At 48.8% G+C, this 26,426-nt stretch overlaps 1 protein-coding gene across 6 annotated transcripts; it reads right to left on the bottom strand.

The window, feature by feature from the left end:
- Window positions 1-736: 736 nt before the first annotated feature.
- STAMBP (STAM binding protein) lies at window positions 737-25,934 on the bottom strand. 6 transcript variants are annotated; one of them, XM_050940126.1, is made up of 11 exons: window positions 25,564-25,932; window positions 24,154-24,221; window positions 22,981-23,196; window positions 12,622-12,697; window positions 11,137-11,232; window positions 9,968-10,343; window positions 9,061-9,185; window positions 7,370-7,507; window positions 5,238-5,350; window positions 3,900-3,999; window positions 737-2,985 (listed from the first exon to the last, which is right to left on the bottom strand). In XM_050940126.1, the coding sequence occupies exons 3-11, from the start codon at window positions 23,181-23,183 to the stop codon at window positions 2,929-2,931; spliced, it is 1,284 nt and encodes a 427-aa protein (XP_050796083.1). In that variant the 5' UTR covers window positions 23,184-23,196; window positions 24,154-24,221; window positions 25,564-25,932; the 3' UTR covers window positions 737-2,928. The 6 variants fall into 6 exon arrangements, 4 of the variants coding, with proteins under 4 accessions (XP_050796083.1, XP_050796085.1, XP_050796084.1 ...); XM_050940128.1 differs by having other exon boundaries at window positions 25,570-25,932; XM_050940127.1 differs by lacking the exon at window positions 25,564-25,932 and adding an exon at window positions 25,064-25,523.
- Window positions 25,935-26,426: the final 492 nt, after the last annotated feature.

Raw genomic sequence — 26,426 nt, 5'->3', positions numbered from 1 at the left:
AGAATCAGGCTCAAAACCAGTGGTTCTCAGCCAGGGGCCCGTGACCCATGGGTGTCCATGAGTAAGTTTCAGGAGGTCCACCAAAATAAACCCGGGTTCAGCCGCAGGTGGCAGGGCTCAGGGAAGGAGTGCCGCCTCCATTCTGACTCACCTCAACGGGCCACCCAGCATGCGGGTCCACACCAGCAACAAGTTTCATATGAGGATTTTCATTTTTGTACCTATCTTATGCTTTTCTTTTGTATAGTACAGGTAGGTAGGTGGGGGGGCAGGGGGGGAGGGAGAGAGAGAGAGAGAGTGTGTGTGTGTACACAACTCAGTTTAATATGGCTTTTCATCTGCTGGATATGCAGGAAAACATTTGCTGTTGCACAGGTGGGCTATGGAGTTTTTATAGCATATGGTGGGGGGATGTCTCAAAAGGAAAAAGGTTGAGAACCCCTGAAAGTCTAAACAGTTCCCAAGTAAATGAGATCTGTAATGGCAAGCCCCTAATAGTATTATCTGCTCTGCTCCTTTCTTGTTGCTAGGAACAATCTATTTCCAATTATTACCTCAAGGTCAGAGCAAGAATTCAGAGGTAGTAAACCAGGGTCTCTCCTGATTGCAGGACAAGTCACACCCCTCCCCCCCCCCAATAAAACAGGGAACTCTCCCTCCTTTTGTATCCTGAGATGAGAAGGGTTAAATCAGTGCAAACTATTACTGCTGTACAAATAATAATCAAACAAACCCATCCAAGATAATATCGATTTGTATTAAACTGTACACCAAAGAATTTTGTTTGCCAAATATTATAAACAAAACAGGTCAGTAAGGGCACATATTATATTCCAGACGAAAAGCCAACTGTGCATGTGTTGATAAATAGCGGCTCCAAATGTAGGATCTCATATACTACCATCAGCTGCTCCAGAATGAAAGCCTAAAATCTTTCACTCTACACTGAGCCAAAAGTCCAGCTCGTTAACATTTAATGCTCATTGACAATCTAACACATCACAGAGTTAGAATGTTTGAAGAGTATTATAAAGTGGGACAGTTTCTAACACGTGGTTATCTCCATTTCTTCTCCCGAGACTAACAGACACTAAGACAGACAGATGCAATGGGGGGGGGAGGGGGGAGAGGAAAGAGTCAGTGTTTGGCATCTGACATGAACGTACTACGTTTGTCTATAACATTCAGTGATTCTACACAACAGGCTCTCGAAAACAGATCATCTCAGGATTTCATGGGTGTGTGAACTTTGTCAAAGAGAGAAACTTTCTATGACTTTGGCTTCCTAGGGGAGAAGTCAAGCAGTAGCAAGGGGTTACTGAGATGAATAGAGGATTCTTCACCACAGGACTTGAATACTAACAGGGAGGCATTCAGATCCCAACTTTGCCAATCATCAGGGATGGCTGACCCAGAGAATGAGGACCGACCCATTCTGGACCTCGGGCCTGGTGAGAAGTTCAAATCCAGGACTCTCTGAATACAGTTAATTCTGGCATGGTTCTAACAGTTTCCCTGACCAGTGTGGAGAGAGAGTCTCTGGGATACCCTGCCCCAAATGCCTGAGAACTGCACTGCTGCTATTAAAGCATAGTTCTTCCAGGATGCTTTTCATCTGTAGATCTCAATGCACATGACAGAAAAAAGGTCAGTTTCATGCCCATTCTATAGACTGGGAAACAGACCTAGAAAAGGGAAGCAGCTAACCCAGGAACAGAACCCTGGTCTCCTGACTCACAGCCCAATGCCCAATCCGCTGGACCTTGCTAAAAAGCCCCATGTGAAGTGCCTCTAGCTCAGTTAGACCAGATAACACTTTCCATTCCCCCGCAGGAATTACCCTATCAAGGGAACGCAGTGTTAGAACCACGACAACACTAGTTCACCTCTCTCTCCAGCCAGCTGTTAACACACCTTCAATGTTCTATCACATGGACTTTCCTACTGCTACGCTGTTAGAGTAATCCATAAGAAATGACCCTATTCCATCCATATTGCACTATTAAAGAAGCAGAACAAAGACCCAAGTTATTTCCCATTTAGGAACGATAAAATAAAGAATCCTATTTCTCTCTCCTCCCACCCCCCCGTTAAATCTGTTTAAAATGACAAAAATGTCACCAACTATTTATGGCAACTGTGCAACTGAAACCAGTTTCCTGTCTAGCATCTATTCCTTCCATTGTGCTCACGCTACTCATTTATTGTAGGGCTGCTCGTTATTGGCGGAGCTGTTGGCACCAGTTTCCCCCCGCCCTCCACTACTCTAAAGTAAAGTAACTGAACCACTGGTTTGAGGGGGGAAAGGATGGCTCATTTCACATTGTTCTCAGCACACAGGAGGTCCAAATGCGGGTGAAGATGTAACTTACACGAAGACCCCTCTACAGGGGAAATGGGTGAGGTCTCAGACCCGTTGGAGCTTTACAAAAGTCCCGATCAACAGCCCACTGAAGTCAACGGAAAGACTTATGACCGTTCAACAGGCTCTGGATCAGACATGAGGGGCAAAAAAAGAAGATGGGCTAAATTTGGAGGATCCGAGTTTGGAAAGAGCTTCCTTTCAAAGGCTCTCCAGTCAGCCCAATACACATTCCAAGCCTTAGGAGCACCATTATTGCCATGAGTCCTTCTGGAAGGATTGTGGAGTGACTGATTATTAGGGAGTTAAATAATCCTCATAGTGTTAGCTTTTTGTTTTTTTTAAATCCACATTAATATTCCCTTTCACCCCTCGGAATCTCAACATCTCCCAAGACCAGATAGAGGCCTCAGAGATCTCGTGCGCTCCAAGTGGAGATTACCAACCTCACCGTCATTACTGAAAATCACCCTGTACGGTGGGAATCATTTGCTATGGGAGAAAAAGCTTCCCTAGGCCTACAAGTTAGATCTTTTCTGGTAAAGAAGTAGGTTAAGGCAATGGGCTTATCGAAGATCCATCAGCACCACGTCTCCCTCAGCTACTGACACATGAGTGCAGCTCTGAAAGAAAGAGGAGAAATGGGAAGGTTATTTAAATATTTTCCTCCCTTATATCCTATTGACCCTACTTATATGGCCCTCACTGTGGCCTCGAGCAACTCTCAGTCAGTGGATTTTATTCTTACACCCCCACATTGTACAAATCGGGAATTAAGACACAGGGTACATTAAGGGACTTGTCCAAGGTCCCACAGGGAGTCTGTGGCTGAACCAGGGCCTGAACCCAGGACACTCTAGTCCAAATCCAGCATCCTACCCGTTAAACCATCCCTTCTACCAGGAATACGTTATACTTCGCACTTAAAGCATTAGTCATCAGTAGACACTGAAGTATTTATAAAATCTGAGGCCGCATTAGCCCCTTCATTTTCTAGCTGGAGAACTGAGATACAGAGAGGGCAAAGTGAGTCACCCAAGGTCAAACAGCAAGTCGTTGGCAGAGCTGAGAGTAGAGCCCAGATGCCCCCAGTCCTATTCTCTGTCCACTGGATCATGACACCTCCATTAGAGGAGGGGCAAGACAATTTTAGAAACAGAAACAAGTCCTACGGATAAATTTGTTCCATGAATGAACATGATGATTCTGCCCCGTTAGCAAGACATTCCAAGTCCCCTCTCACAATGCCCTCAGTAGGAATTTAGCCCCATTCTGCAGGTGGGGATGCTGAGGCACAGGGCGAGGAAGCTACTTGCCAGAGGTCACAGTGCAAGTCAGTGTGAGAAACAGAACCCAGGAGTCCAGCCCCCCAGCCCTACACTGATTACCCCAGACCAGGCTCTCATACTTTCCATGGGGGTGGTCACACATCCCCTTCCTTCCCTGGATTACAACCCAGCCTTGCAGTATAGCTACGACTTCGGTGATTAATTGAACAAGCTGAATGAGCTGCAGTTCTCAGTGTCCCTTCACTTACGGTGAAGAGAGGTGGATCTTTGCTGTGTGGATGAAAGCCCTTCTGCCGACAGGAAGAGATCTCCTCCAGGCCATGGTCTGTCAGCTTGAAGAATCCCGTTCTACAAAGATAAGATGCTTTGAACAACCCAGACCTCTTAAAAAGATCAGCAGAGCAAATCCCTTTAGGTCAGACCTGTTTTGGTTTCTCATTTTCCTTCTGATGTCATCTTAACAATGCAACCCTCACTTACACCACCTCCTAGCCACCAAGGGTACGTCTACATTGCATTGTAGACCCAGACTCAGCTCGGAACTCAACCTCCCCTCCGACCCCCACACCAACCTCCCTGATTCTGGTCAGCAAGCACTGCGGGCCTGAGTGCTGCTGAGATTCAGGTCCAACCCCTCCTTTTGCAGTGCGGACGCAGCTCAAGCCGCAGACCCAAGTCGGAAGGTTGGCCTAGTGCAGTATGGACGCATTTAGCATGGCTGCAGAACACAGGTCCAGCAACTGTATGCCCAGGTTTACAGCGCAGTGTAGACGCTGAAGAGTAGGCTTGGAAACACCGAGTTCACAAGCTTGGGTCCCACAGACCCAGGTTTACAAATGCAGTGCAGACCTACCCCTAGAGGGCCCAATGGTGCTGCCAGGAGACAGAACCATCCCTGCCCCAAAGAGCTTATGGTCTACACAGACAAAGGAGGAATTCTCTGCGTTTTACAGATGGAGAACAAAGGGCCAGCCATAGGGGGGCAAGTCAAACAGGACATGCATAGCAGAACTGGGAACGGAACCTAGATCTCTGGAATCTCATAATGCGCCCTAACCCCAAGCCAATCCCTCAAGTCCACACGATGATTCTACAATAGTTTCCAACTAGTTCTAGTGAGAGCTTGGGATGAGCTGTTCAGAAGTGTCAAAGCAACTTTAGAGCAAGAGTCCAGGGGACACGTGCGCCTAAGGCCTGCTGTACAAATGCCACACAGGGTTTGTACTGGTGGAACTGTCGGGTTGGGGGCCCCACGAGATTTGACTGATACAGTTATAGCAGCACCTAGTGCAGACAGACTAATATGAAAATTCCTATAACTGCATCCACACAGAGGGCTGTGTTATTTTAACTACACCAGGATAGCTAAGCCAGCAGAGCTTGGGTGCGTGGACAAGGCCTAAGCTGACAAGACTGTCAGCTCTGGAAGGCGCGACCATCTTTGTACAGTCCCTAGTGCACCGGGATCCCACTCCATGCCTGCGGCTTTGAGGCACTACCGGAATACACCTAATAAACACCACTTTTGAAAATCCCATCTGCCCAGGAATGACATGCTGGGGAAGCAAACACACTCCCCTACTTACTCCTGGTATTTGGGTGCACACACAATGGCAATGGACTCAGCCAGCATCATCTGATAAGAGCAGTGCGTGTGCAGATCCACGCTGGAAAGAAAAGCTGTTTGCGTAGGGTGAGTCTAAACATGGATACATACAAAGGAAAGGAAAGAGTTAAGAAGCCTGGCTCAGAGATCAAGGCGACCAAAACAGCAGCAACCACTGAAAAAGTGGTCACAAAGAGTATCACTTTTTTTATTCAATGACACCGATGAACAGAGCAGTAGCATGCTAAACCTTTACTGCATTTGACAGTCGAAACACATCTCTCATTCCCCAAACAGCCATTTCAAACTAAGATTCCCCTCTTTGTTTTAAATTAGACTGAGAAAGACACAGAAAAGGATGTAATCTTGCATGTCAAAGCACGCTTACGTACAGTTATAAGATACATTATATGCACCCCCACACCAGAGTCCCTTCACACACTAACAAAATGCAGCCCCTTCTGAGGTGGAACACGTTAGCTGTTAACACAGTACAGCCGCACCAAACAGGGCAGGAGGTAAGAAGATTCTAGAATCCAGTCAACACTGCTGGGGATTTTAGGGTGGCACAAAGCAATTGGTCAGTTAGAATTTGGCCAGAACCCTGGATTTAAACCCCCACAACTCTTATGAAAATGGTCCTGGGGTCTGTCGGGACCTTTGGTTTTGTGTCAAATCACGGCCTCCTTAGCTGTAACATCTAAAATAATGAAGATCAATTGGCATCAGATGGATTTAATGGGGTTAGATCCCTCCAGATGAGAACAAATCTCCCACAACCCTTCACCCGCCCCTACAGGAAAAAGCAAGGTCTCTTTCTGCAGGTCCCTTGGCTCTTTGAGAGGGGAAGCTAGTGCCTAAGGGGACAACCTGGCCAGTATCTTGCAGTTGCCAGTGTTTGCAAGGCAGCTGCCACATTCATGCTGCGGAACGCAGTTTCCAAATGTTTTGCTTGGCGTTTGGCATCACTCTGAAGGCTGAGTCTGGGCTGGGAACAAGGTCAGCTCTGGAGGCAGCAGAAGAATCTGGAGCAGGCTCGCCATGTGGTGGGGCATCTGGAAGAGAAGCTGAGGAAAGCACCATCCCAGGGAACCGCTGGAGGGTTAAGCAGAGGCACCTGGCTCAGAGCTGGAGCTTCAGAAGGGGAGTTAGCATCTGGGATAATGGCTCCGTTGAGGCAAAATACCAGAGATGTCTGTGTAGCTCTCAAGTTGCGTAAGTGATACGCTTTTCCTCCTGAGTGCTCCCAGGGCAGGGGGCTGGGAGAACGGGGTCACAAGACCCTTCCTCATTTCCCAAAGCCCCCCGTATTGAACAGGCCAGCTTTCCTAGGTTAACGATGACTGGAACTCCCTGCAGCAAACTCCAGCGCTGCTCTCTGCTCTGATGGAGGTGGCACTTGAGACCAAACCAAAGTTATGGAGCAGTGTTTCTCCAACTGGGGTCGCCACTTGTTCAGGGAAAGCCCCTGGCAGGCTGGGCCGGTTTGTTTACCTCCCGTGTCCGCAGGTCCAGCCAATCGCAGCTCCCACTGGCGGTTTGCTGCCCCAGGCCAATGGGAGCTGCAGGAAGCGGCGTGGGCAAAGGGACATGCTGGGCGCCCTTCCTGCAGCTCCCATTTGCCTGGAGCGGCAAACTGTGGCCAGTGGGAGCCGTGATTGGCCAGACCTGTGGATGCAGCAGGTAAACAAACCGGCCCACCAGGGGCTTTCCCTGAACAAGCGGTGACCCCACTTTGAGAAACACTGCTCTATAACTTCGATTTGGTCTTAAGTGCCACCTCCATCAGAGCAGAGAGCAGCGCTGGCATTTGCTGGGGGGGCGGGGGGGGCAGAGAAGGGAAAGAACTTGTCCAAGATTTTGTTTCTATGCACAGCCAGTTTGGGAAGCTCTGCACGCAATGATCATTGCAATATAATGACCTAACAAAGAGGTTTTGCCACACTGGATCAGACTACCTAGCCCAGGATCTCACCTCCAGCAGTGGCCAGCACCAGCTGCATCAGAAGAAGAAATCCCATGGAGGACACTTTACCTATCCCCTTAAACCAGCTTTCCAGGGTATTTGCTAGGAGTTTAAGGTTGGGCCTGCAGGCTCAGAGAAGCACTTACATGGATCCAGCCCAGAGTGATGAGGCTGTCCTGATCCTGAATCAGGAAGAGCTCCTCCTCGTTCTCCGTGTTGCAATAATCAGGGCCTCCATGTTGTTTGGGTACAATGACATGCGTTATCGTGAACTCGTTCCTCAGCTGGAAGATAGCAGGGAGAGGGTGGTTACAAAGAGGACAGTGATCAATTGTTCTCCATGTCCACAGAAGGCAGGACAAGAAGTAATGGGCTTAATCTGCAGTAAGAGAGATTTAGGTTAGATATCAGGAAAAACTGTCTAACTCTAAAAGCTTTGGAACAGGCTTCCAAGGGAGGCTGTGGAATCCTCATCATTGGAGTTTTTGGAAAACAGATTGGACAAATCACTGTCAGGGATGGTCTAGGTTGACTTGGTCCTGCCTCAGTGCAAGGGGCTGGTCTAGACAGCCTCTCAAGATCCCTTGCAGCCCGACATCGTCTGATCCCACAAGGCAGTCTATGGTGAACAAAGCAACGCATCAGAGCATTAGCAAGTTTTAGTGCGGCTATACATGCTGCATTGACTACACAAGGCCCCAGTCCTGAGCCCAGTCCTGAGCTGCATCGACTACACAAGGCCAAGGTGTCCTTTTACCACAGGATGCTAGACGACCAGAAAGCTTTGGGATGTATATTATTTTAAAAAAAGCATATACCAACAGAACACTTCTACATTAAGCTGGCCGAAGTCATGAACCGGATGCTGAAATGGGCTCAACAAAGGGCTGGACCCAATGACCCAAGAAGTCCCTGCCACAACTAGGTCCCCAGGAAATCCTGTAATGATGAGGTTAGCAATTTGACTCTAACCCACAGGAGTCATGACTGGATGTTACTACCCTCTGACAGCAGCTCAGTGACGTACTGGGTGGGTCTGAGTCCCCACTGGAAAACTGCCCATTTCACTACTTTGATTGTAAGCCCCTTGGGCCAGGCACCATCGTTTTGGTCGGTGTTTGTAAAGCACCTAGCACAGTGGGGTCCTGGGCCATGTCTGGGGCTCCTGGGTGCTCTCATATTATAAATAATTAAACAAACCACCCCGAGCTGCCAATGATTAATAATGATTAAATACTTCACTCTTACACAGCACTTCGAGAGAAAGAATTTATCACCGGGGGGGGAGGGGGGGGGGGAGAAGCTGCCCATGATTAGGAAGCCTTTTAGGGGAAAGAAGCCGGTAGATGTTTAGCCCTGGGGAACGACGGCTATCAAGGTGGACAGGGTTTAAACATCCAACAGAGCTTCAAAGGAGGGACCCAATTGCCAACCAAACAAGGTGCCCAATCCTGCAATCAGAGCCCAGCAGATGGACCCCCCGTCGATTTCAGGTACACCTGTCAGCATGCAGTCCCATTCTGCGTGGATCTGATCGCAGGATCGGGGCCCACGATGCAACTGCGGAAGGCGAGCAGCGGAGCACAAATACCCATCAAGACAAGGCTCGTGAAGGTGGAATGAACATAAAGCCACGGCCTGCACTGTTCGGGTCTTTAAAGAGTCAACAGGGCCAACTTAAGGTCACATGCAATGACAATTTAAAGGCAATGTAGGATCCCACAGAGTCAGAGTCAATGCAGGACATCGCAACAAAGGTTTTTTTTAGGAGATAAAGGGGCCAAAGGGTAACCGAAGGCAAAGATATTGACTGGCTTTATCAAGAATGTCACCTTACCAGTTTCCCACAGAGGATTCCACATGTCTCCACGCCCCGGGCAGTGTTAGCATCCGCTACCTGGAGGAACTTATGGCAGAGCCCCTTGGGGATGACGACACGGCGAAGCCCCTCTGTCATTACGTCTGTGAAGACAGGAAGGGTAGATGTGAATACAAGGCAAGGTTTGCTGCAATGTGCATCAGGAGAGGTCTCACACAAGCGGGACTCCATTGATTTCAGTGAAGTTCCTCCCAGTTTGCTCTCTTGTAAGTGGTCAAAAACAGGCTCATGAATATTCCCCCTCTCCCCAGTCTTGACAGCATCCCCTTTAGAGACCAGAAATGCTTTCAGATGGGTATTGAGATTTTTAGGGCACAGGTGGAGGGAAAGGCCAGAGGGAGACAATCAAACGGCACAGACTTAGCTCCAAATTTTGATCTCTGATTAGTCACTCCGGTACGTATGTAAGAGGAGAATCCAGCCCTGGATCTGAATCGGACTAGGGACTGAAGCCTGCAAGAAGCTGAAAACTGACCCCCATTCTGCAAGGCATGTAAGCACGTGCTTAGCTTCAAGCAGAACAGTCCTACTGAAGAACTGGGTTAGATCAGGACCAGAATGCTCAGCAACCTTCAGGTTCAAATGCCTACTCCTCTTAAAGGGGAAGGAGCTATTTCCGGATACTCCAGCGACACACTCTCGGTCAGCGCAAGCACTCATCACCCACACAGTTAGGGTGGAAGCCTCTCTCCCTGCAGGGATGAGGAGGACTAGAAGTAAAGCTGAAGGGTTTCTAATATGTTATGTGTGCGCGTTTTCGCATAGGACACTTGAGACTGACACTATCCGTGGCATCTCTATTAGTGTCCAGCCTGGGTTCAGGAACCAGTGTCACTAACAGGGGTTAATGCCAAAAGGTACTAACTGTTTTCCGGACTCCCCAAAGCTCCAGGTTTCAGAGATCTGTCCACGACAGGCAGTTTTGGCAGCACTGTTCCTGCCGCTGGGCTTGCAGGTGGTACAGGAGATGCAGGAAGCTTTGGGCTTAAGTCAGTTGGGGGCTTTTCCACGCCTGGTATCAGGGGTCCCCCCTGAGACTCAGGACCTAGCTCTGGCTTCCCAAATTCCTGCAGGATTCTCAGACGCTCTTTCTCCAGCTCCTTGCGCCGGATCAGCTCCTCGAAGGCATTAAATTGCTCCTGCTCTGCCTGTTGCTGCTTCATCTGGGCTACCCTTTGCCTCTCCTCCTCCAGCTGCTGTTGCAGAGCCAGATTACGTGCAAACTCCTCCTCCTCCTTCTTCTGCAATGGGAAACGTGTAGGGACAACAGACAGGATGTCAATGGGTCTTGTGGTACAAACGGGTTAACTGTGCAGGGAACAAGCCTAGGCATTCTCAATCCCTTAGACTATCCCTTCCCCAGCAGGAATCCTCTGCAGATGAGCTTCCCTTTGACGTGACCTGCCGAAACATATCCCCACACAGGAAGGGGCAACCAACCAGCTCACATGTTAAACAAGTGGAAGACCACTGCAGCTTTGGCCCATGAACCCCAACGGGCTCCCACATACAGCTCCAAGCTTGTTCGGACCCCCATTGTCTGGAGCATGTCTTAACTGAGTGGTTTAGGTCTGAGTCTGCGGATCAGACTAACAAGGAGGCCAGGGTGGAACAGACAGGGTAACAAAAATAGGATGCGTGCAATTCTTAATAGCTGTCATGTCGTGCCACCTGTCCTCAGCTGGCAGTTTTCTGTCTGCATCACAGCAGAGGGGAGGTTTGAGGAACGACCTGCAGGACGAGAAGGTGACTGGCTTTATGGACTCACACTGGGAGTCTTTCATCCCTGCCTGGCCCTTACGCAGGGAGGAAAGCACAAAGGTGATTTGGGAAGAAGCAGGAGACCCGTGTGGGACAAGGAAGCAGCGACACGCTCAGGAAGTTGCTCCCAGCACTGTGCAATACGAGGCTGCAATGCTACATTGCAGAATCCAGCTACCCAGTTTGCAGATTCAAAGACCCTGGATATCAGTTTCCTTTGCAGCTGCAGGTTTTATTTGTGACGCTGATGTTTCACCTCGCACCATTACTCACCTTTCGCTCACTGTATTCCACATACTCTTTGGTGTATCGCTTTAGCAGCTCCTTCTTCAACTCCTCAGCTCTGGGAAATGCAACTTCTTTGAGTTTCTGGAGGGAGAGGGAATAAGTACGATGTCAGGACAGCAAGACCAGATGGGAATCTAGGGTCATCAAGGCCACAGCACCGAGACAAAGTAAACTCAGCTCCCATACTTACTGCAGTTAGAGGTATTAGGAGGGGTTAAGCCACAAACGGGCAGGGGGCTAGGATACGGACGGCTACAGCAGAGAAGCAGGAGTCAGAGAAAGGATCACTCAACTCAGAGAGAAACAAATAAATGGTACCGCAGCATCCTGCTGGTGCATCCGCATGCGGCACCAGTGGGACACACTGATCACATACTGACGTATCAAGGGCGTAAGGTCCTCATTTCCCACCTCCTCCCTGGCTGCTGGGCAGGGAGATAGTGTTCCATGTTGCCTGGCACCAATGGGCACTGCGAGAGCAGCGATGTGCTCACGCATCTACCCAGATGTGCACATCTGCAGCCCTGAAGAGCTGCACAAGGTGGTGGGGGGGAGCAGGCTCACAATTAGAGGGGCTCTACCCAGATGCGCCACAACCTGAGCACAAGACTGGCACTCAGAAAGTCCCGTGTCCTAATCCCTGGCCATCACGGAGACTTGTCACTTGGGGCGCTATTTTGAGAGGTGCTAAGTGCTCTGAATTCAACAGGGGCAGCAGGCAATGACAACCAACTCAGCCGCCCCTTCCCCTCCACCCCAGAGCCAAACCTTTGGAGCATCCGTGCTCAAGACTCAGCGAGCCAAGCTTGGCTGTTCTGAAGCCTGTGTCCACAACACCCCCAATGCCCACATGCAGGATAGGGAGGTGAACATGTAGGTTGGCCTGACATGCCTGTGCGAATGGTGCATTTCACATACTGACGTGAGAGTTTGGGCCAATGAATACCCAAGAGAGGAGACGATAGCAATCCAAGGACCAAAACACTGGAAGACATAGGCTGAATATTAGGGAAAGATGCTTTCTAACAAGACCAGCCCAACTGGGAATGATCTCCCATGGGACAGGGTGGAAACCCCATTACTTCAGAGAGCGAGTAGTAGATAGGACAATACCACAGACAGTTTAGCAATAGGAACAGGGCTGGAAGCCTGGCTGATAGAGAACAGAAGGGAGAGGAACATGAACCACCATGAGGCACCGCGGCAGCATTTCCAAATTGAAATTTCAGTTTTTGGCTTTTCTATATTCAAGTTTTTGACCAAAAGAACAATAATTTTCCACAGGAACCCCCTCCCCATTTTCCTGACCAGCTCCAATAGAGAACAACCCAGCAATGGCAGGATGACAGACCACACGACACACCAGGTCCTTTTCTAGCACCAACATCTATTATTTGAATGTTGTGTAATAGAAATTATTGAGCGAGAAAGAGACTCTTGGTAACACCATTGCGAGCTGCAACAACTTACCTTCACCGTGTCTTTCTTCTCAGGGAGGACGGCAGTTTTGTAATCGCGATGCTTTGGCAGCTTCTCTAGAAACAGCCTGCAAACGCAGAGCAGAAAGATTGCATTTCCAAACGGCGGCTGCAAGACGCAAGAAGAGATGGAAGACAACAGTCGTTCTAAAAGCTGGGTTGCTTGCACCCCAGCACTGATGTGCTCTGCATTCTCACTTGCAGTGCCCAATGCTTATGTCCACTACTATGCTGTGCTTGTGCGTTCCTCATCAATAGCAACTTCCAAAGATTAACTTCCTCCCAGGCTCTTCGGGATGGAGACGGTCTTTGCACAGCACCTGGAACACTTAATTATGTATAATACCGAAGTGTCCAGGAGTTCCAGTCACGGACCAGGACCCCACTGTTCCTGATGATGTACAAACACTCCTAGTCATTCCACAGTAACAATTTCCATTAAATTATGATAATGGGTAACAACAACAAGTGCCATTAGAACAAATTCACACTGGAGTAAAATTGAATAGACCCAGAATATGGCAGACTATTCATGATGGCCCCAATTCAGTGCGATACCTAAGCACAACAGTTGAAGCATGACAGTTGTTCCATTAAAGTCAGCAAGGTTACTCACATACCTCAGAATCTCGCTAACTCAGGGCCTGCAGACGGGAAATGAAACCATTTACGTAGCAGCTGGGGAATCAGCTAATTTCCCTTGTTCACATGACTTAAATAAAAGTGAGTTGAGAACAAGGAAAAGACAGAGGGAATGAACAGAACAGGATAAATTATTGACTGATGCATCCCCTGCTGTCCAGTCCAAGCTTCTAGCAGTCAGAGGCTTAGGACACCCATAGCAAGGGATTGTATCCCTGACCATCTTGGCTAATAGCCATGGATGAACCTCTCTTATTCTTTTTTGAACCCAGTTGTACTTTTGGCCTTCATGACATGCCCTGGCAAGGAGTCCCACAGGTTGACTGTGTGTTGTGTGAAGTACTAGTTTTAAACCTGCTGCCTATTGATTTCATTCAGTGACACCTGGTTCTTGTGTTATGTGGAGGAGTAAATAACACCCCCCCATTTACTTTCTCCACACTAGTCATGATTTTATAGACCTCAATCATATTTCCCCCCAACCTTCTCTTGTCATCTCTTTTTCAAGCTGAACAATCTCCGTCTTTTTAATTTCTCCTCATATGGAACCTTTTCCATCCCGCTAATTATTTCTGTTGCTCTTTTCTTTACCTTTCCCATTTTTGGAGATGGGGTAACCAGAACTGGATGCAGAGGTGTACGTACCATGGATTTATATATCAGCATTAAATATTTTGTGTCTTATTATCGATCCTTTTCCTAACGCTTCCTAACACTGTTAGCATTTTTGACTAGCACTGCACACAGAGCAGATGTTTTCGGAGTCATCATGGATAGTTCTCCAAGATCTCTTTCTTGAGTCGTAACAGTCAATTTAGACCCCATCGCTGAGTATGCGTAGTTGGGATTATGTTTTCCAATGCACATTACTTTGCATTTATCAATACTGAATTTCATCTGCCATTTTGTTACCCAGTCACCCAGTTTTGTTCAATCCCTTTGTAGCTCCTTGCAGTCAGATTTGGTCTGAAACTATCCTGAGTAATTTTGTATCATTTGCAAACTTTGCCACCTCACTTCCTTTCCAGATCATTTATGAATATATTGAACAGCACTGGTCCCAGTCCCCTAATGCCTAGAGGGACCCTGCTATTTACCTCTCTCCATTGTGGAACCCGACCATTTATTCCTACTCTTTATTGCCTATCTTTTAACTAGTTACTGGCTCATGAGAGGACCTTCTCTCTTATCCCAGTGGGAGAAGAGCATCTACTCACAGGGCATATTAATGCTTACACAGCACGTAGAGGAGAAGCGCTATATGGAAGTTAAAACTGGAGCCAAAAATAGTCAAAGGATCCAGAGGACTATTCATGACAGTCCTGCTCCAGCAAGGTACTTACTCACATGTCTAGACTTCAGGCTAAGCAGCTATAAATGCCAACTATGATGTATCTGCTACAAGGCACTTTTGGCTGTGTCACCATCTCACGGCGTGGCATCTGCTCCAGTGTCTGAACTGGACTTTCAGCCACCCTCCCAGCTAACCAGCTAGGAGCAGCAATAGTGACTGGCAGATACCCAGTGGAGGGAAGAGGGACAGAAAGGACTAAGCAGTAGCCCAAGGAAGAGTGGTACAAGGAAACAATCAGACCATACCTGACCCAGTAAGAGTTAGAGCTGGCACGGTGATCACAAGGATGAGCAAAGGGATGGAGTGCAAGCAAAAGCCGAGGGAACAATGTTTAGTTTGGAAAGGAGGAGATTAAGGGGGGATGAGAGAGAGGTCTTCAGACACTTGAAAGGCTGCCGTAGAAAAGATGGAGAAAAGTTGTTCTCTTGCCACACAAGGCAGGACAAGAGGCGACAGGTTCAAACTATAGCACAGCAGATTTAGATTAAACCTCAGGAAAAAAACTTCCTAACTAAGAACAGGAAGACAATGGAACAGACTGCCTAGGGAGGTTGCGGTAACTTCTTCACTGGAGTATTCCAAAGGAGGCTGAATGGTTTAGACAACAAATCCTGCATCTTGGCAGGGGGTTAAACTACCTGACCCTTATGGTTCCTTCTAATCCTCGGAGTCTATGACCAATGGAGTTTATATTGGAGAGCGTATGTGTGCGCTAAACCTAAGCTGAATTAGAGCTGCAGTCCCTTGAGAACGGCCCAGGCTTTCCAGAGCCTAGACTGCTCCTTACCTCTATGGTGAGTGCATACACCAGTCCCCAAAGACCGGAGCAAGAATGGCCCAATCGGCCAGGAGCCTATTAAATAGCATGAAAAACATTCCTCACACCCATTGGCGTTCCTGGCTGGCCTGCTGCTCCCTGCACACAGCTGCGAAGCAGGCAACGCGACCTTGGATCATTGCAAACCACTTTTGACGCTGGAGAGGAAGGAGAGTCATTCAGATGGGGCAGGAACAGGAGCTGCACATCTGGGTTGTGAAGAGAAGGCTGGGTTTCAGCACATGCTCCAAAGGGGGATTCCGCAGATGAGGAAAAGCCACGTGGCAGAACCGACATGATCATTAAGGAAAGAGAGAAAACCCAGGTACCATGAAATCAATCAGGTCGGAGAACAGAGAGATGAAATAAACTCACTCGTGTGTTACAAGTCTCTGTTTATGTACCCTTTAGACACAGAAGTAACTCCTTACTTGTGGGGTTAAAGGGCACCTCTGCCTCGCAGAAATACCTGTGGCCAGCGAGTCTCACAGCGTTGGTCTGCAGAGGCTTGCACTTCAGTGCTAAAACTAACCATGTAGACGTTACAGCGCGGGCTCTGAAACCCAGACCCCAAGGTCCAGCCACCCAGGAACATCTACACAGCTACTTTCAGTGCTGCAGCGTAAGCCTGAGTCTGGAGAGACGGGCTCTGAGACTCACTACTGCGGGGGGGGTGCTTTTTGCTGCGTAGGCGTACCTGATGGGGCTACAAGCATGGGTGGGCGAGTGCTGCGGGATCAGCTTTCAATAACCACTTTGCCTCAAAAGGGTGACACCATCACTTGGCTCCTGGGTGACCTTTGCAGATGCACAAATCTGGAGCAATAGGTCCAGAGGCATTGCAATGGGACACAGAAGGCTTCCTCTCCCTCCCACTCGCCAGCGAGAATCCAAGTCAGGCCAACCAGGACTCAAAATTCCTGATCATCTTATGGCTTTTCACTGGCTTGTGTTGAACTGGTAACCTCAGTCCATCAGCCAGCCGGCAGGTTCCCCTAGAACATAAGTCACTCCCCAATTGGCTTCTTGCATTGGCAGTCTCAGCAGAGAGGCCAAGAACTGAATGTACCAAGGAAGAGACAACTCTGCTTGAGATCAGGGGGCCCAGTCAGCCCCATGCCCCTCCAGCTAGCTGGGCTGGGTGCACCAGACGCAGTGACAAGGTGGGAGCACGCCCTTATCTGGATCCAACAGAGCAGATCTATGCCAGGCAAAGCTCCTCTGAAGCTAATGCATGGATCCCAATGTAGGATCAGGGCCTTAATGCTCCATAGAACTTGTGGATTCTAACTGCAAGACTCTGTATCAGACACGAACACAGAGCTGCACCTGTTAGCATTGGCTGTCTCCCTCTAGGGGCTAGATGAACTCTGGAAATAAAAGTATGAGCCACCACTGCCTGAGCTCCCAAACCCGGCCTATTAGCCTAGCCACAGCAGCAGCAGCCTATCATCCAGCCACTGGGGGCAGATAAATAGCCCCACTGTGTTAGCACGAGTTACACACAATTAAAAATCCAAGTTAGGACAATCAAAAGTTAAAGCTCCTACAGCTGAAACCCACTTCTGTGCAGAGCCAATCACAAGCCCCTCCCCCTCAATTCTATTTAAGCTCAGTGGGATGAGGGATTCCTCCCCACCATGCAAAACCAGACCTGGGAGAAGGCTGGATGCTGCAGATCTGTTGGAGGAAGTAACAGACTCAATGCTGCAGGAGATCTCGTTACAGCCCAATGCTTGGGGAAAGCATGCAAGACAGCAAGTCTGCGCACCCCACCCCCAAGGCAGTGTGCCATGCCCGCTAAGGGAACAAAGTAGCCCTGAAAATATTGGATATTTCATGGTCAGGCTGTTTACAGCCCTGATCCCTGGCTGTGGAGAGGGGAAGTGGCTTGAAGTGCCTGATCTTGAGACTGCTCTGTGCTGGGGCAGTTCCCTAACAAGGTAGAAAAACTCTGCTCTTGCCAAAGGCAGCCAGGGACTTGCGGGGACCCAGGATGTCAGCCCATGCTGCTTTCCCACAAACACATCCCCAGCTGCAGGGAGCGTCACGGCTGTGTGCCCCACCGGAGGCATCACATACGCTGAAGCGAACTTCGTCCAGCTGCCTAAGAAGGGCTGAGGGCACTTTGGGGCCAGAGATGTACTTGTGTAATTAGAGAAATCAAGTCCAGCTAATGCATAACACACTGCTGTGTGGTACCTGGCTACATCACGTAGCCACACCCACTCACACCCCGTTTGTTACAGGACAAACTCTTGATCGCCCAACCACGCCAATTCAGGGTAACGATAACTGACATGCCTTTGGCATTAAACTGATGGAATAGGGGAGTCTGGCCCTATAGTTGGAAAGGGGCGAGCAGGGAAGATTCATAGGGTACAAGGCCAGAAGGGACCATTATGATCCTTTACTCTGTGCATTGCACAGGCCAGAGAATGTCACCTTGTGACTGTTCCATCAAGCCCACAATGCCTGCTTCGGCTAGAACAGATCTTTTCACAGTCTTGTCCTAAACCTCTGAGCGATGGCAAATCCACCACAACTAGGTACATTGTTCCAGTGGCTAATTACTCTGACCATTACAAACGTGCACCTTATTGTTAGTTTGAATGCATCTAGCTTCAGCCTCCACTCGTTCTGCCTTTGTCTGCTGGATTAGATGACAGAGGAGCAAATGCAGAGGGCTAGATTTGGGCCTCCTTTACAGTGACACAAGTCCAGAGTAACTCCACTGAAGTCAATGGAGCCATTTCAGATTAGCGCCGAAGTAGGTAACACCAATTCTGCACCAGGGGAACTAAATAAAGTATCCTGCCGAGTAAATCAAATCTAGGTAGAAAGAAAGGCTAATTTCAATTTACCAGCAAAGTGCCGGGATGCAGGTCTCCCGGCCCAGACCACATAGGTTCCAGGGAAACGTACATGCCACGGCTCCTGGAGAGGGAACTCACCACCATCTGTTACCATTATCATGGAGAAGCGATTAGAACATTTGTTTACCTAAAGGAGGTTTACGCAGCAGCGTGCGAGGAAAGGAGCTGGAAAGATTCCACTTGGTTTTACACTTACCAGCCTCCCACAGAGCCAGAGCAATGTCCATAAAAGCCCAGGAAGTGGCAGGGGGGAAGAGAGGCTGGAGTCCAAGCTAATCAGAGAAAAATGTATTGAATTTAACAAGGTCGGGTGAGGAAAACTGTACAGACGCCCTGGAAAAGCAAGTGCCAGCAGGACACTGAATGGCATTGTGGGTAACCATCATACTTTGGGGAGCGGGCCCTCTATTTTTAAGTTTCTGATTAGATTCAGGGAAAGTGCATAAAGTGCATAAAATAAATTGAAGCTGGAGTTTGCAAATGAGCCTAAGGGAGTGTGATGGTCATTGGGACTCAGGCATCTGTGAAAATCCCAACATTACTGCATTAAAGAGAGAGCAGCCTACGCAGTTCAACCTTTTACAGCTTGAGATCCCAGCCTGACAGAACGCAAAAGCTAAGCAGGGCCTGGCTGGGTTAGCAATTAGATGGGAGATCTCGAAGACGAAGCCACAGATCTGCGGGAGTAGGTGAGGGCAGTTCACAGCTAGGTTCCAGACGGTGCTGAGCACCCACGAAGATGGGTGGGCATCAATAATGGCCTCTCAGGATCAAGCACTTAACACACTCCCATACTGAACCAGTGTCCTCAGAGCAGCCTTTCAAATGAGCCTCTGATCCTTAGTAAAAATCCCAGGCACTCCCAGAAGGTATTATTCACAGCCTGGGGCTAAGCAGTTGTCAGGTTTCACCCCAGGGGTGGGTGCATTTCAGTGCTGGGCAAAGCAATCACCCAACATAGTTACATTTGGAAACCTCCATGGCACGACACTCTTTAGAGATATGACCATTGCCCCTATGTACAGCCGGGCAGCAAGAGAGGAGCTGGTGACAAGGAAGAGTCTCTGCCAATTCAGAGCAGAGAATAAGGATCACAATGCATCAGAATCAAAACAGGGTTGCAAAGACCACCCTGAGGAGACACTGTTGGGCTTCACACCATACAGCTGCGGTGCAGAGGACAGTCTTTATAGGTCAAAAGGCATAATCAAGGAAGGGTAGAAGGGAGTAAGCAAAATAGAGACAATGGATTTCAGGAAGGCGGATTTTGGTAAGCTCGGAGAGTTGATAGGCAAGGTCCCATGGGAATCAGGACTGAGGGGAAAAACAACTGAGGAGAGTTGGCAGTTTTTCAAAGGGACACTGCTAAGGGCCCAAAGGCAAGCTATTCCACTGGGTAGGAAAGATAGAAAATGTGGCAAAAGACCACCTTGGCTTAACCACGAGATCTTGCATGATCTAAAAAATAAAAAGGAGTCTCATAAAAAATGGAAACTAGGACATATTACAAAGGATGAATACAGGCAAACAGCACAGGAATGCAGGGGCAAGATTAGAAAGGTAAAGGCACAAAATGAGGTCAAATTAGCTATGGGAATAAAGGGAAACAAGAAGACTTTTTATCAATATAGTAGAAGCAAGAGGAAGATAAAGGACAGGGTAGGCCCACTGCTCAGTGAGGAAGGAGATATAGTAACAGGAGACTTGGAAATGGCAGAGATACTTAATGACTTCTTTGTTTCAGTCTTCACCGAGAAGTCTGTAGGAATGCCTAACACAGTGAATGCTAATGGGAAGGGGGTAGGTTTAGAAGAGAAAATAAAAAAAGAACAAGTTAAAAATCACTTAGAAAAGTTAGATGTCTGCAAGTCACCAGGGCCTGATGAAATGCATCCTAGAATACTCAAAGAGTTAATAGAGGAGGTATCTGAGCCTCAGCTATTATCTTTGAAAAATCATGGGAGATTGGAGAGATTCCAGAAGACTGGAAAAGGGCAAATATAGTGCCCATCTACAAAAAGGGAAATAAAAACAACCCAGGAAACTACAGATCAGTTAGTTTAACTTCTGAGCCAGGGAAGATAATGGAGCAAGTAATTAAAGAAATCATCTGCAAACACTTGAAAGGTGCTCAGGTGACAGCGAATAGCCAACATGGATTTGTAAAGAACAAATCGTGTCAAACCAATCTGATAGCTTTCTTTGACAAGATAATGAGTCTTGTGGATAAGGGAGAAGCGGTGGATGTGGTAGACCTAGACTTTAGTAAGGCATTTGATCCAGTCTCGCATGATATTCTTATCAATAAACTAGGCAAATACAATTTAGATGGGGCTACTATAAGGTGGGTGCATAACTGGCTGGATACCCGTACTCAGAGAGTAGTTATTAATGGTTCCCAATCCTTCTGGAAAGGTATAACAAGTGGGGTTCTGCAGGGGTCTGTTTTGGGACCAGCTCTGTTCAATATCTTCATCAACAACTTAGATATTGGCATAGAAAGTATGCTTATTAAGTTTGCAGATACCAAACTGGGAGGGATTGCAACTGCTTTGGAGGACAGGGTCATAATTCAAAATGATCTGGACCAACTGGAGAAATGGTCTGAGGTAAACAGATTAACACAGACAAATACAAAGTGCTCCACTTAGGAAGGAACAATCAGTTTCACACATAGAAAATGGAAAGACTGTCTAGGAAGGAGTATGGGAGAAAGAAATCTAGAGGTTATAGTGGACCACAAGCTAAACAGGAGTCAACAGTGTGATGCTGTTGAGAAAAAAAAAAAAAAAAGCAAACATGATTCTGGGATGCATTAACAGGTGTGTTGTGAGCAAGACACGAGAAGTCACTCTTCCGCTCTACTCTGCGCTGGTCAGGCCTCAGCTGGAGTATTGTGTCCAGTTCTGGGCACCGCATTTCAAAAAAGATGTGGAGAAATTGGAGAGGGTCCAGAGAAGAGCAACAAGAATGATTAAAGGTCCAGAGAACATGACCTATGAAGGAAGGCTGAAAGAACTGGGTTTGTTTAGTTTGGAAAAGAGAAGACTGAGAGCGGACATGATAACAGTTTTCAGGTATCTAAAAGGGTGTCAGAAGGAGGAGGAAGAAGAAAACTTGTTCTATCCTTAGAGGCTAAAGTGAACAAGAAGCAATGGGCTTAAACTGCAGCAAGGGAGGTTTAGGTTGGACATTAGGAAAAAGTTCCTAACTGTCAGGATAGTTAAAACACTGGAATAAATTGTTTAGGGAGGTTGTGGAATCTCCATCTCTGGAGATATTTAAGAGTAGGTTAGATAAATGTCTATCAGGGATGGTCTAGACAGTATTTGGCCCTGCCATGAGGGTAGGGGACTGGACTCGATGACCTCTTGAGGTCCCTTCCAGTCCTAGAATCTATGAATAAGTCTAACCTGTGACTTTAAAGGGAGCATTTTACATATTAATCTTGTAACAGGCTCACAGCCTTTGCCAGATATGCTCTGCCTTATTAGCAGGCGTTGAAAGGGAGAAATGGGTTCACTGAGGCAGAGGACTCACGATGCCCACCTCAACATAGGGGAGAAGGGATCTTGCAGGCGTGCTGAGCAGTCCTGAAGGAGGAACTGGAGCTGCAGGTAAGCTAGGGAAGTTGCTTGATTCAAATTTTGATTGTTAATCTCTTTGCCAACAAAAGCAAACCCCAGGAAGTGGTAAACTGACTGTTCGCCATGAGTGGACTGTTTCCGAACAGACTGGGAAAGGCCCCTACTCCCAGACCTTTACAAAATGCTGCAGTCAGCTGGCAGCAGGAGGAGCAAAGGCTGACAGTACCAGCTGGGCAGGGGCCTCAGCAGCAGAACATTTAGTGATTGAGTGATGAGGAGAGGGCATTTCCCAGTTTGCCTGGGTCAGCAATACATCTTGGCTCCCAACACAGCTAAGGTTGTGCTGGTGCACCAGGGAGAGCTATGCCAGCAGTCAGAGAGAAGAGGCAAGTTAAGATTCTGAGTGCTATTCACCCTGCAGTCCAACAAATGAAGCCCCAACATCCAACCCTGTCCCAAAACCCAGACCACAAGATCTGTTGCTGGTTTCTACTCATTGGCCAGTAAATGCCAGGTCAGATGAGAACGCACACCCAAGGAGGATGAGAAGAGCATTAAGCTGGGCATGGCAGCAGGAGAGAACTGCTCTAGGGTAAGGGGGTCTTATCAGAGATAGGGGCCTGGCATTGCGTGAAGAGGAGGAAGCAGCTGGGAGTGGCAAAGAGGATGAGAGAGAAAGCGACCATATACTTGTTCAGTTCTTTAAGGGTTAACTTAAGCTTCCCCATGGTAGAGCGAATGTTTCTGGCCTGGATGGTTTGGAGGATGTTGGGACTTTAAAGCTGACCCCTTGGTCTAGCCATTCAATGGTAGCAATACTTGACATCTATGTAGTGCTTTTCATTCATTGTGAAGAGGCGTATAAGAGTCATCTCCATTTTATAGACAGGGAAACTGAGGCACAGAGCAGGGATGTGACTTGCCCAAGGTCACACAGGGAGCAAGCAGCAGAGCCTGGAACAGACCCCAACTCTCCTGACTCCTAGTCTCTCCTGGCTTGTAACGTATGGTGCATGACATCCAAGACAACACAACAGCCCCAAGTTATCCCCATGAAAGGCAAAAGAGTCCTTACGTGATATACTTGTTGTACAGTATGAAGGCGCGCTCAATGTTGCCTTCCTCAGAATAAATCGTTGCCATACGGATGATTTCGAGCCCAGAGCGGTAATACCGCCGTGGCGGAACATCCTCATTCACCTCCACGGAGCTCCCCATCTGGATCAGCCTCCTGACTCGCTCCTCCGGAAGGAGGCTGACATCCGTGTGGTCAGGCATGAGGGCCAACAGGCTAGAGAGAAAATGAACATAATGTATGGAAATAGACATTATCCCAGCATATTCTCTATATCCAAATTTATCAGGGACATATCCTCACTGGGACACAACGGAGGTGGGAGCGGCTTTCCTAGGAAAGGGGATATAGTGTGTGGGCTGAGCAATCCTACCGGAGGAACCCTAGGAGCAGCCAAGCTCTCTTCAGCGCTTGGCTTTTCAGATATATGCATTTTTTATTTGGGGGCAGAAATTCATTCGGGATTACCTGAGCCCCAATTACCCAGATTCAAGCTTTCAGGGGAGATCAGACTGAGCCTGACTCTCACCAGTGTCCACCACTGGGTGTTTTGCAAGACACCTCATTAAACTAGCATTTCCCTGTAAACAATCATGTCTCATGACAACTGAGGAAGAATCAGTCGCCTACCCACACTCACTGTAAGAAACTAGATTATGGCGTGTCTGCTACAGGTAGGGTGACCAGATGTCCCGATTTTATAGGGACAGTCCTGATATTTGGGTCTTTTTCTTATACAGGCTCCTATTACCCCTTACCCTCGTCCTCATTTTTCACATTTGCTGTCTGGTCACCTTAACTATGGGTAAGTGATACATTCTCATAGAGTGTTCTGATTCCATGGCAATCGCTGCCACAGAATATAGGATACCTAAATAACAGCAAGAATCCGCAGAATCTCCTTCTAACAACCAGAAAGCACAGTACCCCATCCAACCCACCCTGCTCCTGATCCCACCTGACTCCTGCAAACACCCTCTTCCCCCTAGCAATGCCAGATTCCACCCTCTCCTCCCTTCAGGGCCCCTTCAAACACGTTCCAGAGTGACCATCCACCTCCTTTTTGGTTCTCAATGACAATTTCAGGAGCCTGAGGCAGGCTGCAGGCAGAAAGCACTGCAAAGGGTTCAGGAAGCCCCACAGAATGGAACGCTTTCACACAAGAATCCTTACCTGTGTCACCGCCCTGTTGATGGAGACTGCCCTCTCTGCTACCCGACGGTTGCTAGCCACCTGAACTCCTAAAAGCAGAGAGTTTCCAAGAATCACCTACTGGGAACTAGAGAGTTTTTGGGTTAAGTCTTCGGTGAAATCACAGTGCTGGAACTGTAACATCCTGTAAATCCCTCAGCCACATGACTGCTACCAACCATCACTGCATTATGATTTCTTGCATCCTCTCACTAAACAAGGGGAAAGGTCTTGATCAGAGACAACAGGGACCTGGTGATGTGAATGGCTACAGGCAAAAGAAGTATCATTTCCAGGTTTACTTTCATGTAAGAGCCCCTTTTGAAGGCCTCAGATCCTGCAGTTCTTCATCCTCACTCTGCCATTATGCCTGGTGAACTCAACAGGAATTTTTCCTAAACAAGGGCTGTAGGATTTGACCTTTAATAAACATCTTATACTCTATTCATCTTATAAACATAAGACAGTGGAATCCACTTTCATGACCTAAGGCTGCAGAATACTGAGCTCCATCACACAAGAACAAGGGAAACCACTGTTCAGAAGCAGAGTTGGACTCCCGCCCCTGCTCAGCGTCTGCAGAACCAGGTTTATAGTGAAATCATTTCTCCCACATATCTGCCCTGGCGGTCAAATTCCAATCTGCACCTTGCAACTCTCTGATCGTTCAGGGCTTTCATCCAACTTTGCTATAAAGGGAGTTTCAGTTCACTAGAAGCCCATTCCCTTGTATAGACGAATATGCCTTTACAGCAGCAAGCACCTGTATACTTGCCAGTACATAAGTGGAGGGGAAGGTAGTATGTTAACTACAACTCTGGAGCCATTCAGCAAGCCACCACTAACACAGAGCGTGGTGTTAAGGTAGCCCAATAAGACATAGCTTGCTCACCACAGGCATAAGACGCAGGACAGGGACAGCCTTCAGGACAAGCACCCACGTTTTGGGGGCAGAGTAGCTATCTGTCCTGGTTGTCCCAGGATCACCCCTTTTTTGAGGCAGCCGCCCTGGGAAACCTGAAAGGGTGCTCAGCACACCGCCTGCCGGCCAGTGTGGGCGACTATGGATCAGCCAGGCTACCCCCGTGTTGTTTTTTGGTGGCAGCCCTGTTTGGGGGCCCAGCCGCTCTCAGGCTCGCCACACCCTTGCCCCCCGGTGGGGCCACGCCCCCGTCCCCTGCAAGTCAGCTGTCAGCACGATTCGGGGGGCAGGGGCTCTGAGGTTCAGCAAAGACCCCGCCCGTCGCAAGGTGGCCGGTCCCATCTCCTGGGCAGTGGGGACAGGGCGAGGGGGTCTCACACCTCCCACAGCCCAGAGATGGGCGGGGCCGGGGTCTGCTCAGCGACCCTCCCCGGGCGCCCCGAGGCCCCCCGCCGCGAGCAGGGCCTGACCTGCACCTCGATGCGCCGCGGGTCCCCTCAGTCCAAGGGGGGGGGTGCGGCGCGGCGCCAGCAGCCCAGAGCCAGCTCCACTTCCGGGTGGCTGGGCTTCCCTCAGCCTCGGTCTGGGCTACGGGCCACGCCCCCTCTGAATGAGCTCTAGTCTGGCCTAGGGCGGGCAGGCCGGCCCGCCCGCCTCGCTCTCAACAGCCAACCAGACGGCTCCTCCGCATTCGGGTCTTCTCAGGGAACCGCCGATATCCGCTCTGGCGTCTCTTGCCTCTCGACAAACTTTACTGGCCGTTCCGGGGACAAGTGGGAGGGAAAGGAAAGGGCAGGGCAGCGGCCGGAAGTCGTGGGAGGCGGCCATCTTGGTATAGGCATTGGGACAGGAAGTGAAATCATGTCTGTTATGAGAGCGGGGGGGGAAGAGAAGAAAAGGGAGTAGCCTCTTAAAGGGGCCGCGGTCTGTCAGAGGAATAAGGTGGGGGTGTAGTAGGGGCTTAGCCCTGCCTAGACAGGGGCTGCCCTCGTTGTTGCGCCCCTGACTACAAAAAACCTCACAGGCCTAGGGCTCCGGGAGCAGCAGGAGCTGGTGCTAAAGACCTGAGGTTCAATTCCAGCCCCCCGTGGCCATGTACAAGGGCAAGGGCTAAACCCTGTGCCCAAACCAGGCTTTCCAGGCTGCATGACACATGTTGGAAGAGGACCCATTAGCACCATAGTCAGTACATAAAAGGACTTTGTCTCATACGTCTGCAAAACATCATACATAAGAGACCTGCAACTGCATACTTGAGTTGTACCATAAAAGCCACTCTTTGCTTGAGTGGGCGCTATCTGTCACAATGGCTTAAAGCTCACAAGCCCTGTGT

This window comes from Gopherus flavomarginatus, chromosome 2, assembly GCF_025201925.1.
Source record: "Gopherus flavomarginatus isolate rGopFla2 chromosome 2, rGopFla2.mat.asm, whole genome shotgun sequence".
Taxonomy (NCBI): domain Eukaryota; kingdom Metazoa; phylum Chordata; order Testudines; family Testudinidae; genus Gopherus; species Gopherus flavomarginatus.
This window is presented reverse-complemented; position numbering and strand designations above follow the sequence as displayed.

What these genes read in the sequence shown, in the direction of transcription:
- STAMBP (XM_050940126.1), bottom strand. Translation starts at nt 23,183, where the DNA reads ATGCCTGACCACACGGATGTCAGCCTCCTTCCGGAGGAGCGAGTCAGG. An exon ending in TGGAATACAGTGAGCGAAAG is followed by an intron (nt 10,344 to 11,136) that starts GTGAGTAATGGT and finishes TTCCCATTGCAG; the next exon opens with AAGAAGGAGGAGGAGGAGTT. An exon ending in TCACTCTGGGCTGGATCCAT is followed by an intron (nt 5,351 to 7,369) that starts GTAAGTGCTTCT and finishes ATCCATGTTTAG; the next exon opens with ACTCACCCTACGCAAACAGC.